Here is a 21,188-nt window from a genome sequence, read left to right on the forward strand (position 1 = left end):
GAAGAAATCATTGGGAAAAAATCGCGACCAGTCACGATTAATCGGCAATCGGGAAGGTTCACGATTTTTTCCCCCCCAAAATTGCATAAATCGGTTAATGATTTTTTCATATTTTTTTTCCGATAAGTCACAAAAAAATTGTAGGAATAATCCAAGAAAAAATTGTAGATAAACAAACCCACCGCAAAACCCTAAAATTCTATAAATTGGTGCCAGAATGTGTTAAAAAATTCCGTTGGCGTGGGGTTGCAGGTCAACATTTTTATCCAGTGTCTGCAACATTGTCATTTGGTCACTCTATCTGTCACTTTGGTCGCCCAAAATCTACTTAGGAACGCACCAGGGAAGCAGGGAATGCTATTAGTGAAGCAGCAGAAAAAACAATTTCAATTTATTTCCAATGAGAATTATAGTTTCGCTTTTAATTTTTAGGTTAATATTTATAATTTTATTAATATGTATTATACTTGGCATGATTTTAATATTAGAATGAATATAAATTTCAATGTTTATAAAATAGTTAAATAAAATCACCCAAATTAAAAATTAAAATAAATAAAGTATAATATAATAACTTATAACAATAAATTATAGTTAAATATTTCAATATTTAAATCTGAATATAAAATTAAAATAAAATATTATAATAATCTAGCATGATTTTAATATTAAATTGAATTTTAATTTCAATACTTTCAACTTTTAAGTTAGTTAAATAAAATCACCCTTACATTTAAATTAAAAATTAAAATAAATAAAATATAATATAATTAACTATTAACAATAAATAATAGTTAAATATTTCAATATTTAAATCTGAATATAAAATTAAAGTAAAATATATTAAATATAATAAAAAATATTCATATATATAAAATATAACTCTTAGCTATTAATCATTGTTAATATATTTATAATTATATTTAATATATTAACTACAATTAATAGTTAAGAATATATATTAAATTATAATTAAAAAATGAGAATAAATAATAGTTAAATATTTCAATATTTAAATCTGAATATAAAATTAAAATAAAATATATTAAATATAATTAAAAACTATACATATATATAAAAATAGAACTCTTAACTATTAATCATTGCTAATATATATATATATACCAGCTGTATCCATGTTAGAGAGTCTTGAATAATAGCCATATGCGGTGCTGCTGTACCTGTATCCACGTCCATGCAACTTTGCAATTCATATGTTGAAGTCTATTTTTTGTTTGCTTACAATATCTGCATGCTATGGAAATGTCCTTAAATATTAAAAAAAGTAGTTTTTGATTGTTTTCTTCAATTTTTTCCCGACTTTTTATCCTTTTGGGTTGCCAACTAATTCCCCAAACGATTTATGCTTCTTTGATTCAAACTGAAACTTTCTGGGGTAGCAGAAGAGGTTTTATGGCACTAAATTCCTTCCAATTAAGATAATTTTTCATGTTTATTATCCTCCCCTTGTTTATGGATCTTCAAACCTGCAGTATACTAATACAAGGTGGTGAAATAAGATAACTGTTCATGTTTATTATGCTCCCCTTGCGTATGGATCTACAAACCTGCAGCATACTTATCAAAGGTGGTCATATAGTGGGATGTTACATAATACATTATTTTAGTTACTCATATAGGTATTGTTACATCTAGGATTGAAACTTGGCACTTTTGCATTGGAATCCCTTATCCAGGATTGGAGCTGCGAACAAGAGGATTAAGCTGGGGCTCAATAAAATATGTCTGGGAGGCAAGTGTTGGGAAACTTGTGGATGATAATAGATACTAGAGATAGCTGCTGATAAACTAGAGAAATTTATATCTGTTCGCTTCACAACGACCTAGGTACCGACATCAGAATTTTGGGATAAATTTTTTCTGTGTGAATACATTTCACTAACCTTTTTTTTTGATTACTACAATGCAGTTGTTAGAAGTTCCTGATCGAACAAGATAAAGAGGCTCATTGTTTCTTTGTCTTTTAAGCATTTAGAATCTAGAAGTCATAGTATAAGCAGTGAGTTAAAAAAATAATACCTGTTTCCAAACTCTAAGGAAGATTTATGTCTGCACTGTTGAGGAACATGCATTAATTACAATATTAATTGGATGTGGATGCCTTTGAATGTTTATAGATTCAAATACCAAAATGATACTCATTGTGGTCTTATGGAGCAGAAGGGAAATAGTATGTGAATTGTCCTTATGGTGGAAAATTTAAATTGACGAGTGGACAAGTCAGAGATAGTATTGTATGCATTTTTCAATTATTGTTGTTTAAATGCTTGTGCTCGTGATAAATCTTAAGAGCTGATCTACATGATGGACTCATTTAAGGAACCAGACCCTGCTACCAGCCATATTGATTAAGCTAAGATTTTAATTTTTCCTTTTCCTTTTAAGCTTTTTCTTTCTTTTCTGTCATATATTTTTTTTCTTTAAGGATTTGTAATTGAAGAGTTTGGCATCAAAAGCAGGTTTGGTGATACAGTTGATGCATGCAACAATATTGTTTAATTTGTTAAGACTGATGGAAATCATTTTATGCCAGTGATGGAAGATTTTAATTTTATTTTTAGCCTTTATTTACTGATGGAAAGTTTTCTGGAACAGGTTGATGTATTCATGGATGCTGCGTTTGATTCAGTAAGAAAAGACATTGGATTTCTTGAACTGGAGCTTCATGCTTTGAGTTCCAAACAGCTGAACAAAAAATCAACGATTCCTGCTGTTGAAATTACAGTTTGTACAACTGCACAGCAATGTGAAGCCTCAATTCAAACACTCCATTCTCTCTGCCTGCAGAAGTCGTTTAGAGAACGACTTCTTCAAAATAGGGTTAGACATTAGCATTGCTGTTTCAAATTGTATATTAATTCTAAAATGTGCAGAATTTGTTTATCTGTAACTTGTATGAGTCTTTATGGTTTGATGATGAATTGTGCTTTCTTTATTTAAAGTTATGTTGTTGATGGAAAGCAAGTTGAGTTTAGGTGCTTTCCCCTTATTTATTTTTAAAGATGTAAACAATGACCATTTGTAGATCTTTGTATTTTGGCATGGCTGGTAGTGACCCATAATTTTAATTGTTCAGGAACTCTGTGAGAATGGTGGTGTACTTTCCTTAGCGGTATCAGTACTGAAATTGAAAGTACCATTGAATTTTACAGATGCAAAGTATGTTGTTGCTTCAGTTTCTCGTTTAAAATCCAAAGTTCTATCAATGGTGCGTATTTAAATTTCAAATTGCAACGTTGCAAAAATGATACTAATATTTTGATGAATTCTTTTAATTAACATGCCATAATTTCTTTCATCATAGTTTGTTTTGTTAATTTCAACTAACTGTTAGTGAACCATGATATATTTAGATTGTCTATTGATTAGCAGTTTTCATTTCTTGCAGTTGCTCCAACTGTGTGAGTCAGAAAATTGCTCATATTTGGATAAGGTTGCTAATTCTCCAAGGAGTATGCACTTGGCAGTCTCAGTGGTGTCTGAGGTTGGATACTTGAAATTTCTTTTTAGAATTATTACACAAACTTATATGCTATGCCCTGTTTTAAAGTTCTTTCCTTAATATTTATCAAATTTTGAACGGTTGTCTCAGGTCCTTGATTTGTTAAAAATTACCTTGCAAAAAGAACCAAAACCACCTGAGGTTTATACAGACAATGATAGCCCTAAGGGTTACATTCTCCTGAATTCAATGCGACTTGTTGATAATTTGTCAAATGACACAAACTTCCGCTCTTTGATCATTAATAATATTGTAAGTGATTTCTTGCCATCCATCATCATGTTTAAATAAAAGTAAATCAGTCTAAATCACATAACATTATATTTATTCTTTTAATTTTTCCAGCGTGGACTGTTGTCAGACTGGAGACCTACTTCAAGTATTGGCATTACCTCCAGAAGAGTTTTTGTCGTGTTGGTGTGGGATAAACTTGCCAGAATCAGAGGAAGATGCTTTTCTTATGTATGATCCTTTCCATGCTGCTGGGGCAGTTATTGTATCATCCACAAGTGTAGGGCCCTGTTCTCTTTCAACTTCAGTACCTCAGGCAGCACAACCAAATAGGGCAATCAGTGGGTGTGTTTTGAGATTGAATTGCATCCCTCCTGCTGCTCACGCTCAACAAAAGACAACATCATTGGTGAACATACTTGCAAATCTACATTGTTATGTGCCAGGCGTTTGTAAAGGTTGTATCCATATGTTTATCCATTAACGCTCTTAATGACTTTGTTAATATCTTTACTTGGAAAGGATCATTTTATTTTATTTTCTACACTTTTGAATATATTGTAACAATGCTGATATTTGCTTTTTGTTTTGCTCCCGTGCAGCAGAAATGAAAAATCAATTCTTCAATAGGTTTCTTGATTGCTTGGCTATGCAGCATCTTAATCAATCTAGTGAATATTTTTGTGGCTCCGAAGCACAGACAACTGTTCAAATATGCAAAAATCTCTGTAAATTCTTTATGTGCTTCAATTCTATTTTCAAATCAGATGCCTTATTACTATTCATGATGTTTTTTATTTCATTGTAAGATTTCAAAGCATTATACTAATTTTTAGGGTAAATATGTAGGCACCTTGCGGGACCATGCAATGCTATTAATCCCTAATTTACATTTGGAAGATTTGCAAGTTCTTAGGTAACTTGACCCGAGATATGGTTAACTTTTTAATTTCATGCCATGGAAGGGAAAGCTTATTTTACGTTTAACTGTTGTAATGTGTGTTCATCTTTTACACTGTGACATTTTGATACTGTAAGTTTTGGTTAAATTATTCTTCCTTCTGATGTATTTTAATGTCTTTATTTATTTAGATAAATCCAGGTTGTGTTATTCATGGAAAATTTTTACTGACAGACACATGGAACAACAAAATGAAATCAAACATTCTTAATGACTATTAAAGGGCAAGAATCTATTTACTGAAACAATTATAAAAGCTTACCTATCATTTGCTGTAGGAAACATCCACCTATGTGTTGCCCTACGAAATTGCATTTTGAAAATTAGTACTTATTTGAAAACTGTTCTTTTCTTGGAAACTCTTTGACAATGATTTCACATTTGCAGCACAGGAAAATTCTCTCCCAAATCTTCTATTTCTGGGGCTGGTCTGGCCTGGGCGCAGATATTGTGGGTCCTACAAAGCCCAAGTAAATATGACAGTTTATAAAAAGAACCAAGAAGAACAATAAAGTAAATAAGAAAATGGAAAAAATCACACTCAAATGAAAAATTTAGCAAACCTTGAAAGCACATCAAAGACAAACAATGAGTCTCTTATTTCATTTCTCATTCTTGTTTTCTAAGTTTGAGAGGCAGCAAAGACTTTTGATTGCAAGGGTAGTGTTGATGTGTTTTTTATGTACATGCGAACACAGAATAAATTACCATAAGTATCTTATCCTCTCTTGAACAAAATCTCTTGGATGCTGAAGATTTGCTTAAGGTTCATCCAAGAAAGACTCCAAGGTTCATGAATGTAGGGTCTCTACGTGTGGATAAGCTTAGTTGGTTTGATGTGATTATGTTGGAATCACAAGGGGACTTACATTCGAATGCCTGAATGCTTGATTCGCTGGAACTTAGGTCCTATCTACTCAATTGGAAGATAAAAAATGGGCAAAAGGGGTAGGGTTTGAGAGATTCTATACTAGGTCCTAGAATGCAAAGATAGATGAATGACTAGGTGGAATCCTACCAAGCTATGTCTCACCATCAGCTTGAACAATTTGACACAAGCTCAATGCAATCTTCTAAGGACGTTTCAAAGATGTTCGAACTAATACCGCCAAACATTGATCACCTTTCAAGTTAATGCATAAACAATGAGTGTAGGACAATTTGAGGTTAAGCTCATGTTATTCTAGTTGACCACACAAGGCACACTCACAATCAGTAAGAGGCTAGTGGTATGGACTAAATGGATTCCACATGAATACATTCAACAACTTCTTCCATTCAATCTAATCAGCATGAAAATAAATTGAGAAGTAGAACCATGAGGCTTGTTGAAATAACAAATTTCACCATAACTTCAATGAAAAGAGTATCTCATTTACAAGTCATACCAACAATTCTTCCCTCTTCTAATCTACTTCTATTCTAATTGCTATTCTATTCTCTCCTAACTATGAGCTATTCTCCAACTATTAACTAACTACTCACTATTAACCTTTACAAATGAAGAGCCTTGAGCTTTTATAGTGCTCTCAATACAATTCAACGGCTCAGATCAATTTGAGATCAATGGCTAGGATTTTACAGTGAAAACCCTAATTAGGGTTTGTTACAACAAACTCTCCTTAGCCAATGAGAAAATTACATTCAGCGAATGTGGACCAATAGATATTAGGGGTAGGTGCCTCGGAGTTTGTGCCATCATGGAGGAATCAAATACATTGTATCTAGACATGCTGATGTAGACATTCCTTGATTGGTGAGTGGTGACTAGGATGATGACTAGGACGCCCCTTCAACTTGCGCTTGTAGAGTTGACTTGTCACCATGAAGGGATGTTGAGAGATCTCTTGATACTCAACATTATCTAGCTCGCTTAAAGTAGTGGTGATGGGAAGTATTGATGTAGCTAAGTCTTTCTTCTATCTTTGGTTGCTTGCCTTGGAATGATTGTATGTCTTCTCCTTAATACTCCTTTGATCTGTTCGTGCCTTCAGGGTGCTGTGAGAGTTGATGTTGTGGTTCAAGTCTTTGTCTAAGTGAGTGCTCCTTGTATAATCACCTTCTTATGCTTGTCTTATGAAGTTCCCTTGAGTGTATCTTCCTTGCAGATTGATCTTGATGTTGACATTTACTTGTTTTGATCCTCTTCCAACACGATTCTCTTCATTTCTTTCTTCATTTTCTGCAAAATAAACAAATAAGTATCAAACACACATGATTTATAACCTTTTCATACTTGTATTTTGACCTGATCTCTCATTCTGATTTCATGTGATTTTTTACTAAATCTGATCAAAGGACTGACAATAATCAGTGAATTCGCTGTGTGGAAGGTGAACTTAATATCCTAGGGCAAATCTGGGATATCTTAATGATGAAATCTGCTGGTTGATAGGTCTCTTTACTGGGCAAATTCGCTCCAACCTGATGCTCCAATGATAAATTCGCCTTCTCCAAATGACTTGCAATTAATAGTGAAGTTCACTTTGTGTACTGATTGAAATTTGCCAATGTTTGATGCTTTTCGCTGTCTAATTGAAGAAATTCGCTGACCTGCTGTTAAATTTCGCTGATAGAGAGGAACTGAGTTTTGATTTGATGTAAAAATGATCTTTCAACCTCTCTTATATATGTGACTTAGGGTAGGGATGTGTCTTTTGGGATGCAAGGCTGACTTGGTTTAGTGTAAACAAAATATAAATTGTTTTTCTTGATGCTGGCTGACTTGATAAATCATACTCTCCCTTCTACCAATTCGAATTTCGAATTAATTTAGGTGCCCAAAATGCTTGCCTTATTGAATTTCGCTCTAGGTCTCTTGCAAGGACAGGCCCTAAATCAAAAGATTTGCTTCATGCTCCTAGCAAGGACGAGACCTATAAGATAATTTCTCTCTGTGTCCTTTCCAAGGACAGGACCTATAATGCTGTTCGCTCCAAGACCTTGGCAAGGTATGCTCCCGATTCTAGACAAAGTTTGCTTTATGACTTCTCCAAGATACATATTCAAGTTCACTTTGGACCCTCAGCAAGGACAAGGCAAAGAAACAATTTTGCTCCACGTCCTTTGGAAGGACAGGCCCTATATGACAATTTTCGCTCCAAGACCTCTCTAAGGACAGGACTCATAAAGGAATTCCCTCTATGTCCCTTGGAAGGACAGGCCCTATAACAAAACTTGCTTCATGTTCTCTCCAAGGACAAGGTCTAAAAGATTAATTCCAAGTTGAGGCAAGGTACATGCTTAAGTGATAAGAATTTCACTCTATGTCCTTGGTAAGGACAATACTCAAAAACAAAATTCACTTTGGGACCTTGATGAGGACATGGTCAATATGAGGTTCGCTCTCTGTTCAACCTAAGGACAAGACCTATTAGCAATTCGCTCTGTGACCTTCTCAAGGACAGGACCTATACCAATTTGCTGGCTGACCTTTGTTCTTATCAATTTTCTTCATGCCATTTGGGCGGTCAAGACTAAGACAAGCATTTCGCTCCTTGTCCTTTCCAAGGACGGGACCTATATGATAAAATTCGCTCAAGGACTGGCCTAAGGACAAGACTCACAATGCATTTCGCTCTGTGTCCTCGGCAGGAACAGGACTTATATTGCACATTTCTCTGTGTGTCCTTGGCAGGGACAGGACTTATATTGCACATTTCGCTCTTTGTCCTTGATGAGGACAGGACCTATAGTTGCTTTGCTGGCTGACCTTTCTAAGGACAGCTCCAAATTCACTCTTTGACCATGACAAAGACAGGCATGATTGTAAACCAAGTTCTCTTTCAGACTCATTCTTAGGTTTGTTATACTAGCAGTAAAGTCAAGGCATGCAGATTGCTCCATGTCCTTAAGGAGGATTTCGCTCTATGTCCTTAGTAGGGACAAGACCTAAAGTGCAGCTCGCTCCATGGACGGCCCAAGGACAAGACTCAAATTTCGCTCTCAAACCCTTGAAGGACAAGGCAAAGACACATTCAAATTCACTCAATGACCATCAGCAGATTGCTCTGGAAGGTCACCAAGGACAAGGTCAAGGTAGGTAAATTCGTCCAATGTCCTTTCCAAGGACATGACCTATAACAATTTTTCGCCGAAAGACCAAGGTAAGTACATGAATTAAGTAAAAGATTTCACTCACCAACCCTCCTAAGGACAAGGCTTCAAAGTGCAGCTTGCTCACTGTCCCTTCAAAGGACAAGGACAAGATAGGTGAATTCGCTCTATGACCTTCGGGAGGACGGGACTCAAAGACAAAGTTCGCTCTTGACCCTTAATGAGGTACATCACCTTAGTGAACTTCTCGCCCTAAGACCTTGGCAAGGACATGAATTAGATTAAAAAAATTCAAGGACACCATTCAAACAACCAAGGCTTGTGCTTGCAACAAGAAGTATGACTAGATAACACAAGAAACCTAGGCATGCTCAACTCACTTGATTTTCTTAGTTCCTCATTTCAATCATAACCCTGCAAACAAGATACAGGTCATCCATTTCAAAAGCCTTAACAACTGACTGTCTTTACTCCAACCTCCGGAGACCACCCTGACTTGATGAACCCTTTCTACTTGAGGGACTCTATCCCTTCAATGCAAAGATTAATAGCAACTCTAAGGCTGACCAACAACTAAGCTAAGAGGATTGACCCTAGAAGGCAAAAAAGTGGGGGTCCCCATTTGCAATGGGGCGATGTGTGAATACCTCACAACAGGTAGCAAGAACAATTTTTATCATATTCTAAGGCATTGGTTGTTGTTTTAAAAGCAGGGACAGCAATGGGTAGGTACACTTTTTCTTTTGAGAGCAAGGAGAGCAATTTGTAGCAAGTTTGGATTCATTTGTTTCTTTTTTCTTCTTTATGTGTGCTTCTGCTTGAAAAAATGATGTAATTTCAGCTTCATCAGGATCTAGTCTCTGTGCATTTTAACTTTGTCATGTTTTTTGCTATAAAGAATAGTACTCAAAACTGCAAATAAAAGATTTGGGAGTGGATCCTGAAGTACTAGGCATTGGATGTTTTCAATGTCCGTGATTGTTTTTGATCCCAAGGATGATGAATATCTTCTTCAGGCATCTTTGTTGGAGCTATTAGAGTTGTGCTCTTGTTCTATTGCTGATTTTGATGACAGAGAGCTGAACATATTATGAGCATTTAATTTGTTTGTCTGACATTTACAACCTAATAAAGGATAATTTTGGAGTTCATTTTTTTGCGAGTATACCCTAATCTGTAAAGACAAACTCTTGTTATCATGCTCTGTTATTGTAAATAAGGTTTAATAATTAATTGTGTTTTTTTTGTGGATTTACCATCTTAAGTGCTAATCCTAATATAATTTTATTAAATGAGTTTTAATTTTTTGGTGTTGTGTTTTTCTCATCAGCAGTTTCCTACTGTTTCTCCCATTTATTTCATCACATATTGGTGGCTTGAAATAGAAGCCTCCTACCTCAACCCTATAAAAATCAAGGGCTCAAAACAGTGCAGCTCCTTATGATTCTGGAAGATGTATATATCTCTCTATAAGAGTTCATATCTGAAGCGCGTCCAACAGATCAATGAACAGATCCAGCAAGTAAATTGAAAAGGATCAATCAGAGGTTGAGGACAACATAAGATAGGATCCAAACACAATCTAATACATGTTTACCCAACTATCTTCAGTTTCATTGGTGTCATGGTTTTTGGATTCCCCTTGGCCAGTAGTGGGCGTGCTGCCATCAGCTTCATGTTGAGACAGACCACCATTTTTACAGAGTGAAAGGGTTTACTGTCTTTGTTCTCTCTAGTAGGTTGAGTTTGGAGAGCATTTCATTTTGTAGCAACTGGTCTACTATGAAATTTATGGGAGATGCCACTTTATATACAAAGATGCTAGTGGTTCTCTATCCACTTTCTTCTGCTACTATAATCAAACATGCTTGGCCATGTTTCTTTGTGAGGTCGTCACTTTTAGCCATAGATGTCTTTGTGGTGGTCCGAGATCTACTAGAATGATCACGCCTTTTCATCCCATCACAAATTTTGGAGGCCCTTTGGATACTATCGATTCATGTACAGATGAAGTTAGATTTGTGAGACATTGCTCATCCCTGTGATCTACTATGTCTAAGACTCATTGACACACCAATTCTCATTCTAATTGTCATGGTTCTATCTCTAGTCAACATTTGGGTCCCCTCTAACACCCCTCTTTCATGGTATTGATCTTGGGGCAAGCTCACATTTAGTGGTTTCTTCTCTGCCACCAACAGTTCTTTGGCTTTGAGTGGTAGGAGAGATTCTATGTGGAGTTGGCTGCCTCCTACAATCGTGAAGGCCTGGCTCCCTTTATCCCTGGACTTTCCTTGACAAGCATTCGTTGACTTTGCATTGGTATTCCTATAGTGCTTAGTAAGAATATTATTGGCTCTTCCAATGCATCTCAAATGCTGGTACTTGAGGTTGTTGGTTCCCTGCCTCAGTGGTCTTCATCTGCTTTCACCACTTTGCAGGATCTTTCCCTTGTGCTTCTATTTATAGTTGTACGCATCTTAGTTCGGTTGTTACTCATTTGTCACTTTTATTGCTTTATTGTATGTGCTTTGAGTGTAGGGCCCCCTTTTCCCTGGTTCTTTCCTATTGTACGTGACATAGATTCCAGTTCCTTTGACTGTTCTTGCTAATTAATGAACATGAATATAATTTCTTTCTTTCTATAATTACAAAATGTGTACAAGTTTAAGGAACTATCAATGTGGCAGCCAAAAGACAGATAAAAATGCTCGCTATGAACTAGTATTAAGATTCACCAGGTTCTGAAAATGAATTACCCAGTCAATTAATATTTGTTAAGTTGCCATGCTGTAAAGAGTTTGAGGATTTTGAGAGTTGAGACCAACTGTCAAAGAGCATATTTTCCTGATGAAACTTGATAGGTTCACTTTAGAAACCTATTCAAACTGAGAGAGGCCTTGCAGGATGTTCTTGGTTTGAGTATAAACAGATTTTTGATGGGAATGCCATCTTTTGCATTTTAGCAGCAACATCGATGTTTGATGAAATGATGTTGAGATGTATTTCACATCATATCCTAGTCAGTAGTAAGCTACTTTAAATCTTGTATAAATCCTAACCTCTGACCTTGGTTACTGGTGTTTGTAAGCAATGTTTTGAATTGATGGTGCTTTTATATCTTAATCCAAATGGAATAATAATATTCTCAAGTTATAGATATTGTATTATTATAGTCAACTATCAGTGATCATTGTTAGTGGTTAATTATGTGTGCAGTGAGTTTCTTGAACAATTGCATACCACAATCTGTCCGGAACAATCAATTCCTCAGGTCAGAACTCATTCATTTGAATCATCTCTATGGACATAGAGAAATGCTCTGGCTTAGTTAGTTAAATATTTTTGTCTTGTGATATCTCCACTTCAATTTGTGTAAGTTAGACAATTCTGAAGAGTCGTATAATCATTTTATAGCAACCATGATTTATAGTTTGGATATTAAGATTAAATGCATAATTGTTTTTTTGGATACATTAGGAGCCTCATTACTGTAGCAAGAATATTATCTATCCTAAATTTGGTGAGGAGCAAATTCAAGATGGAATTTCAGTAAGTAAAGGTGTTTGGGTTCATCTATCAATAAGGTTTCATTTACCTAGGGTGATGTAGAGAGTTTTAAAGATTACTCCATGTTATGTTATTTTTTGCATGCAACTGTAACCTGATAAAATTGGACTTCATTAGGCAGCTTGCACGCCAGGCAGGAGAAAACAAGAACCAACCATAATCCAGGAAAATATTGGTTTATGTCTTGGTAGATTAACTGAAGAAAAAGAGTATACAGATGATGTGGAAAAGATCTCTGCGGTGGTGGACTCTCTGGAAGGCAATGAGTCAAAGGGTTTCAGTGATAAATTTGTGTCTAGTATGTGGTGTGTTGCACGCACAGAAAGAAATGGGAAGGTGGGTATTGCAAATAATGCCAGGATCAATTTGGAAAAACAGACTATTCATGGTGATAGCATTCAGAAAAATGATTTTATGGATACAGAATATGAGATAGATGATGATGAAATATCAAACAACATAAATAGTGAAGATCAGAATCTTGCAGATTGGGACAAGGAAGAAATAGGAGTAGGAGCTGTTGTGCAAGATATTGAGGATATTGATACAAAGAGAACAAACATCAAACGACCTAGAAAAAGAACTTGGTGTATCACAAATGACAAATATATTGTAAATGATGACATTCATGGCACTGCTGAAGTAGACAGACAAACAAGTAAAGAGATTCGATATCCTATTAATGGAAAGCAATTAGGTAATGATTCAAACAGAGTTGAGAATAGGCGCACCAGGAAAAAGCCATGGCGTATTATGAATGATAGACAAATAGCAATAATTGAGGAAGCTCTCCGTGCTGATCCAGATCTGCAGAAAAATCGGGAGGCATTGCAGTCTTGGACAGAAGAACTTAAGAAAATAGTAAACTTTCTCACCAACAACATTTCAATCTTCTGTGTTTGCTAACTAATGAAAAATTGAAATCCTTGTAGGATTTATATCTTGCAACTTTCATTATTATCTATTTTCATTCTTAGCTTCTTCTATGGATGCAATTGTATCCTGATTATAGTTTGAATAAATGTTTCCCAGGGTCCAGAATTCAAGATTCGCCAGCTTAGGAAGTGGTAAGTTAACATTCTTATTACCAGACTAATTTACATTTCAAATTGCTCTTAATGTCATATGGCTACAGGGCTGATAATTTTTCTTTGCATTTTTTCCTTTTAGCATTTCTACTGTATGTGCCAATATTAATACACACACATAATTGATACAGTCACATCTTATCTATGGCCTTCAATTTATAATTGAATTAGACAGTGATGTAACGAGGTCATGCACAGTTGCCACCATTTGTTGTCATTTCTAATGAGACTCCTCTGATGCCTTTCTGAGACTCTATTTCATATCTCTTGTATGGTTGGATTTGTAGAGATATATCATTATAGGAGATCATCCAGGAAACTCCTTTAATGTATGGAAAATACTTCACGTGATGATACCTAAGCATGTACAAGTATGCAGTGCAATTTGCAAGTATATTCTGTCTATTTTTTTAACATGTGTACATAAAAAGTATTAAAATTCATCATCTATGTTCGTCATTATCAAACCACTAGTCAATGGAACCTGAAATTACATAAGAACATCTTTTAATGTATTTTAACAAGGTTGCATGGGTACTCGTACCCAGCCTCTGGGTACTTGTACTGGAGACTTGGACGCGTATCCTGCACCGGAAACGTCTCCATAGAGAGGAGACTTCCCGCTACAGTATCCGCCCGTCTCCCACCGTCTCCAAGCCAAACAAAAAAAAAGGCAATCTTAAAATGTAAAAAAAACATAACATAGGCAACAAAATAATCAAATTGTAGTACAAACGAAAAAAAACAATGCTCAAAACAAATGCATGTCACAAGGATTTCTTAAAATGTTGCAACAGCCATTACTAAATTATTATATTATATTTAATGTTCAAACTTCAATGTCATTATATTTTCAGAATTTCTATAAATTATTAAATTATATTTAAAAGAAATTGGCGTCTCGAAGTACCCACGTCTCCTATTTTGAAAAAATAGCCATACTAGTACGAGCACCAGTCTCCAAAGTCTCCAAGTGCCCCCGTACTGGTGCAACCTTGTATTTTAATCACTTACAGACAGGTCAAGTATGCACACATTTACTATATTTGGGGATGATGAACCTGGTGCATTGCATTTTTTATCATGTTAAGATGGAAAAATGACTTGACAATGGATGCAAAACTATACAGCTCTCCATTGCTGCTATATCCTCCCTCTGTTAGTGCATACTTGAATTTTGGTTTATCATTTATGATTAATTATGTATTTGGAGTGAGTTCTGCACAAACAATGGATGAGTGGCATGATAGGCATAATGCTAGCCCTAGAGATCATCTCTTAGGAAATAGCTAAGGAATTTGTAAGGGGTGTGAGGTGGTGAGAATATGGGTTGCTTGTGAGAGTGATAGAAAAATTGTTATGGCTCATGATCTTTATGCAAGTCATTTTAATTTAAGGATAAGCTCCATAGCATCAGTGTGGAACCCTTTGATGATCTCTTTTTATTATGATCATATGAGTGTGGATTATGACAACATGGATGTGATTATGGTTATTTATGTTTATTTCTTTGGTGTCTAACTTTAAGAAGTTATGTCCTCCTTGATTATAACCTGATGTGGCTCCCTTTGTTTTATTCTGTCAAGGGCCTTGGGCCTTGTCAACCTAAATCAATTGAATGGATGACCAATGTTATGTCTAATTATCATGAAATGATGCCAATTTATATGCCTGTTGCTTGGCTTGAAATGATAGTCCTATTTGTATTCATATTTTCTTAATTCCATGTATGGTAGTTATATTTGGAAGCAGTTGGGCTGCAAAGAAAATCCATTAATGGGGTCATGTGTGATGATCTGTAATCTCGAGATTATATGCTGGTTGGAAATCTATATATGTTAATGATGTCCTACTTATAATATGCTTCAATTTGATGTAGTTTAGAATGAAAATAGTGCTGGGATTAGTGTTGTTAATCTGCCTGGAAATGATAATGGTTGCCTAGGGTTGGAAGCTAGTGCCAAATGTAGCAGCATTCATAATATTCACTCATTAAAAGGACATCTTTGCATGGAGATACAAATACTTAAAATGAGTACCATTGGAATTGTGTTCACAAAATTCTCTTGATATTGTGGATTGAACTAGAGGAAAGAAGACCATACAAGTTGAACCAGATTTTTGTGGCCAAATTCCATGAAGAACTCAACAAAATGCTCAAAGTGGGGATTATTTTTTTGAGTGGAGATGTGATTGATTCTCTACCATATTTATTTCCTCTAAGGATTTATAATAGATAAAGTTTTTTGTAGATTTTAGAAGTTTGAATGTAGTTACATTAAAGATCCATTTCCTTTTGTAGTCACAAATTCCAATCTTAGAGAAGTAATTAGGCACAATATTTACTCTTTCATGGATAGCTTTTTTGGATACAACTAGACAAGCGTAACAAAAGAAGAGCATTTGAGATTAGTTTCCTAGTAGAATGTTGTCCGCATTTTTGAAGTTTCAAAAATATAACAACCCTTGCAAATTTTTTCTTAAAATGCATCATTTTTGTCTTCAAGGCATGCTTCCCAAGGCAATTTTTTTTCTTCTTGTTGAGCTGGACTGATCTTCGGCTCATCCTCAATCCGCGTTTCAAATTTCATCGCATTTCGAGTTCGTTTGTTATGTTTTTCCTTCAAAATCGGGTTTTATTCTCTGAACTGCAAGTGGAAAATTTTCTTTCCTTTGCAAGTTTAGAGTTTCCTTTATGTGTTAGTCTGAGTTATCAGGTTCTCCTCTAGACCCCCCTGGTTTGGCTTTTGGTTCGAACTGGTTCGTGGTTCTGGGCCTCGTTCGACTGGGTTCGACCATGGTTCTTAAAACCCAGAGGTGGTTCGTCTTGGGTTGAACTCGGGCAAACCCAGGTCGAACCAAAGAGAATCATAGAGAACCCAAAGTGAACCCGGGTGTTGAAGCGGCCCAAAAAGTGATTTCTTATGCCAATTTTTTTTTTTTCAATTCTGCCTAGGTGGTTCGTCATCTTTTTGTTGTTTGTACAAAAGTTTCCATCAGTCATGTGTATCTACGCATGGCACACATGCGATAATTCCTCAACTTTCACCAATGGCAACACCTATTCCACAAACTTAAACGTAGTTATGAACGATCTGTATCTTAATGCACCTAAAAATTCAAGATTTAACACTTCTTCCCATGGCCAATCTCCTAGTAAGGTCTACGGTTTGCTCCAGTGCACTAAAACTATATCAGCAGATAGATGCTCAAAATGTGCAGTGGAAGCAAATGAAACCCTTCATGACCTTTGCCCCAACGACATAGGTGGGAAAATATGGTTGGATGACTGTTTCATGCACTATCACAATTCTAATTTCATTTCAAGACTAGATACTAAAAGAATTCTCTTGGTGAACACGATGGATATTACTAAAAGTAGAGATGCTTTCGAGAACACAACCAATAACCTTCTGTCAAATTTGTCTGAGAAAGCTTACATCCCTACAAATAAGCGTTTCGCTGCTGGAACAACAAAATATAATGCTAGTGGAACATTATATGGTTTAGTTCAGTGTTGGAGAGAGATATCAGTACAAGATTGCAGAACATGTTTGGCTAGAGCAAGAGAAAATCTGAGCAATTGTTGTTCTCTAAAACAAGGAGCCTAGTTTCTGAGCACGAGCTGTAGGGCAAGATATGAGATATACCCAATTGAAACCTACTATTGAGATAGGGATACTTGAATATTTTGTCATTTTGATATTAAACTTGATGTATATGATGCTATTATGGTATGATTACAAGTTTATGTTTGTTTTGTTGTTTATATGATGCTATGTGACATGCTAATCTTAATTCATGCTTATAGGCTGCACAAATATATATATATATATATATATATATATATATATATATATATATATATATATATATATATATATATATATATATATATATATATATATATATATATATATATATATATATATATAATTTACATTTTTTTGTACTAACGAACCCAAACGAACCCAAACCCCTTTTCAATTGCCGTATCGGTTCTTCGAACCCGAACTGGTGCCCGAACCTGAACTAGCAAGCTAGGTTTTAGTGTTGTAGGGGTTTTTATTCTAGCATTTACAAGTGAACTTTTTAAAAGACTTGTAACTTGTAACTTGCTTTTTATTTTCCCTTTTCCCTTTTTGTCTTTTAAGTTGTTTGTAGGAACTTTTTAGACAAATTACAAGTTAAATTAAAAATACAAGTTTAATAGAACTTGTAAGTTCTCATAAAAGTTCATACTTTGTGCTTTTTAATTGTAATAGGGATTTTATTTCCCTATTACAAGTCTTTTTAAGTTTTTAAAGTCTTTTATGTTTTTATGTCTTTTAGTTGTAATGGGGATTTTATTTCCGTATTACAAGTTTTTATGTTTTTATTTGTTTTAGTTGTAATGGGGGTTTTATTTCCCCATTGCAAGTCGATTTGTTCTTTATTTTTATGCTTTTATTCCCTAGAAACCCGAAATTGCTCAAGTGAAGGAAAAGTAATGCAATTTAAAATTTGTTAAGGGGTTTTAAAAACTCGATTGCATCTTTGGAGGGCACATTTGTTTGTAGTTTGAAAGGAAGAACCCGACCTGCATTTTTGCTCCCACAAATCTGATTTTTGTGGCATTATTCCCTTGAATGCATCCCACATTCTTGCTACGCTGCTGGAGTTCGATGGTTGGTGCCACGTTTTTGGGATTCAACGGTTTTGGAAAACACGTGCATAAATGTGGGGATTTTTGGCTCCGTTTTTTGCTGTGTAAGCTCCACATTTTGGGTGCCCATATTCTGCCATTGTTGCCACATTTGCAACACGTTTTGCATTTTTCCTCCATTGATGAGCATTTGAAGTCAAATATACTTCTCTTTTAAGCCGTTTTTTTTGCAACAAGGAATGCAACATGTTGGTATCATTGATCTTCCCCTTTGGTAAAAAGAGTTAATCTTCTTTTTACAAAATTTACAAATGTTGAAGAATTGCCATGAGACTCATTCATTTGATTTCGGGTTTTATAAATCTGATTACAAGTTAAGTTTTTCCCTTCATTGCATTTGCAGTCAGCCTTCTAGAACCTGAAATTGGTCCAAAATGCACTAAAAAACACTTGAAAATGAGTCTCTAGGGTCCAATTACAAGTTCAAACATGTAGTTACCCATTACACATATGAAGTTGCATGTTTGTTCTCCATATTTGCAAGTCAATGCACTTGTTTTACCATGCCTGTAATGCAGTCCTCAAAACCCTAAATTCACTTGTGAGCCCATTTTTGCATCAATTTATTCCTTCCCTTGTTAGTCCTGTTTGCACACACGATCTATCAAACCAACAAATCAAGGCATGGGCATTGTTTTATAACAATATCATCTTAAATAAGGTGATATGGGTTCTTCATCAGTGAATAAAAAAATAAGAAGAGATATAACAACAATTCATGGATGCAAATTATAGAATGCTTTCAAGATAGAGATGGTCATAACATGAAAAGAGGAAGGCAGCCCTTTCCCTCTTGAAGAAATGGTACTACCACAAGCATGTGAAAGATTGAAGTTCGTTGGCCAAGGACACAAAGATCATTAAGGATGCAAATTCCTGTTCCGGTTTGAGATGTCTTCACCAATCCATAATACTTCAAGTTCTAGCATCTTGCAACAACTTGAAGATCTTCAAAACAGAGGATGATGCAGTTGGAGTTGTGTCTTTGGACACTTAGATTAATTATGCATTTGTAATTTTGTTTTGACAAATTACATATAATGTCAAATTTGTAATTGCAAGTGTCACTTGCATTTTTGTAAAATGTAATTACATGTAAGACAACTACAAGCTGAGTTAGATTAGGACTGTAGTTGGAATAAGTCATGGCGGTTGAGAGAATTTCTCAAGTTAGTTAGGATCCTCCCACCTTTTTCTCAAGGTTCCTCTCCTATAAATATTTGAGGGGTCTATTGTAATTGATATCTTTTGGCAATGCAACAAAATTTTGCCAGTTTGTATATGCACTCTAAGACTTTGAGCTTAGATGTAAATCAAATTGCTTTCAATAAAAGAGGCAAGTTGTGTTGAGACTTTGTGCCAATTCAAGTTGTTATGTGACGATATTTTCTGGAGTTGATTGTGATTTTTATTCTATTGTTCAAAAGCGATTTAAATTCAATCTTGCAGACTTTGAGTTGCTAATTGCATTTGGAGTTATAGGTTTGATTTTCAGACTTGGTCTTGTAGACTTTGAGCTGTTTATCATATTTGAAGCTAGTGTAGAAAGCTCAAGTAAGGAGATAACTTGTAGACTTTGTGTTGCTTTTGTTTTTAAGACTTGTGCATGTAAGGTGAAGTGCATCATATAGATAGACTTTGAGCTGCTTGTGTTGTACATTGTTATCATTTTAAGAAGGTTGATAGGACAATAGAAGTGCTGAAGAATTTGTGCTTTCATTTCCGTTTTCTTGTCCCGGGGAAGTGACAAAGGTCTTTGTGCTTTCATGGAAACTTTGCTTCCCTTTATGTTCCAAAAATCCTACAAAAAAGTCTCATTTTTGTATTTGCTGTTATCTATTTCCAATTGCTATTACTTTTCTGTGAAGGGAAAAGAGTATAGTTTTTCTTGAAAGAAGAAGAAAGACTGTTGTCTCACCCATATTAGATTAGTTTAGTTTGTAGATAGGGGGAGCCTTCCCTAAATTATGAGAGTATCATACTCACTATGGCTGAAACCACAATTTTGCACATTCCCCAGGTGTACAAAATTTTCAACCAACATGGAAGAAAGAATTTTCTTATAATTGGATACCATTTGAACTTTGTAGTACTTTAGCTACCTTTGAAAGAATCATCCTATAGATCTTTGATAGGATGCCTTTGTGCAACTTTAAAACCTTCTTGGATCATCTGTGAATCTGTGGTGATCAAGAAACACACCTAAAGGCCTTGATGGAGTTCATGTAGCATTGCAGAGCAACATGGTTGGTATTAAAACCCAAAGAAGAGCATGGTACCACAGTTATAACTTCTTGACAATATTGTTTGTACCAAAGTTGAAAAACTTGGACTCGGCAAGGGTCAGAAATTCAACTCGACAAAAACTTGACAACTTATAAAAATGTTTAAATTTTATTAGAAATACATTTTTTTGCAAAATTCAATTAGAAGATGCATCCAATGAGTTAATAAATGAGTACATAGAAGAAACAAGTTTTTTTTATATAACTATACTTGGTAAACTTTTTTACGTGACTGGTGATGCTGGCACGACACGCCTTTGACTCCATGTGAAACGCTTTTGACCCAGAGCTATGAACTGGTTAGGCCACAAACGAGGGACCTCATCCCCACACTTACTTGATTGAACCCGTGAACCCAATGGCCCAATGAAGGCACACGACTTGTGAGCATAGGGGCCCAACAGGGATTTGAATCTTGGTGGCCGCTTCATTGACGAAGTGTTTTAACCGTGACACTACGTGTCCGAAGACAAAAGAAACAAGTTGAGTCTAGTTGTATTTGATTGATTTAATTGCGAATTGGGCACAAAATGCCATCTTCATGTGGAATGCTAATGTTTGATAGGCTGAAACAAAATGAAAATATCAAATTCTCTTTGTAAAACTAAAAGTAAATCCTACATCAAAACATTTTACATCTTCCTCTTCCTAGCTCTAGTAAAAACTAGGCGAGAGGTAGCTCTAGTCCTACGAGTTCGCTATGGCTACGCCACCTTGCTCAACATGAGAGGTTGTGGCTCGACTTACACCTTGCACATAGATGTTGTTG

General features: G+C 35.3%; 1 protein-coding gene across 9 annotated transcripts in view; it reads left to right on the plus strand.

The window, feature by feature from the left end:
• Positions 1-21,188, plus strand: part of LOC131028555 (nodulin homeobox) — a 184,613-nt gene that overhangs the window by 134,117 nt on the left and 29,308 nt on the right. For 8 of the 9 annotated variants that reach the window (XM_057958853.2, XM_057958855.2, XM_057958851.2 and 5 more), the window contains 11 exons: positions 2,617-2,841; positions 3,098-3,229; positions 3,410-3,505; positions 3,614-3,775; positions 3,885-4,212; positions 4,357-4,482; positions 4,604-4,670; positions 11,991-12,045; positions 12,252-12,323; positions 12,459-13,202; positions 13,374-13,408. In XM_057958853.2, the coding sequence (XP_057814836.2) occupies positions 2,617-2,841; positions 3,098-3,229; positions 3,410-3,505; positions 3,614-3,775; positions 3,885-4,212; positions 4,357-4,482; positions 4,604-4,670; positions 11,991-12,045; positions 12,252-12,323; positions 12,459-13,202; positions 13,374-13,408 (2,042 nt within the window). The remainder of the gene's footprint in view (positions 1-2,616; positions 2,842-3,097; positions 3,230-3,409; positions 3,506-3,613; positions 3,776-3,884; positions 4,213-4,356; positions 4,483-4,603; positions 4,671-11,990; positions 12,046-12,251; positions 12,324-12,458; positions 13,203-13,373; positions 13,409-21,188) is intronic. The other variant, XM_057958850.2, reaches the window with a different exon arrangement.

The sequence above is a fragment of the Cryptomeria japonica genome, chromosome 8 (assembly GCF_030272615.1).
Source record: "Cryptomeria japonica chromosome 8, Sugi_1.0, whole genome shotgun sequence".
Lineage (NCBI taxonomy): Eukaryota > Viridiplantae > Streptophyta > Pinopsida > Cupressales > Cupressaceae > Cryptomeria > Cryptomeria japonica.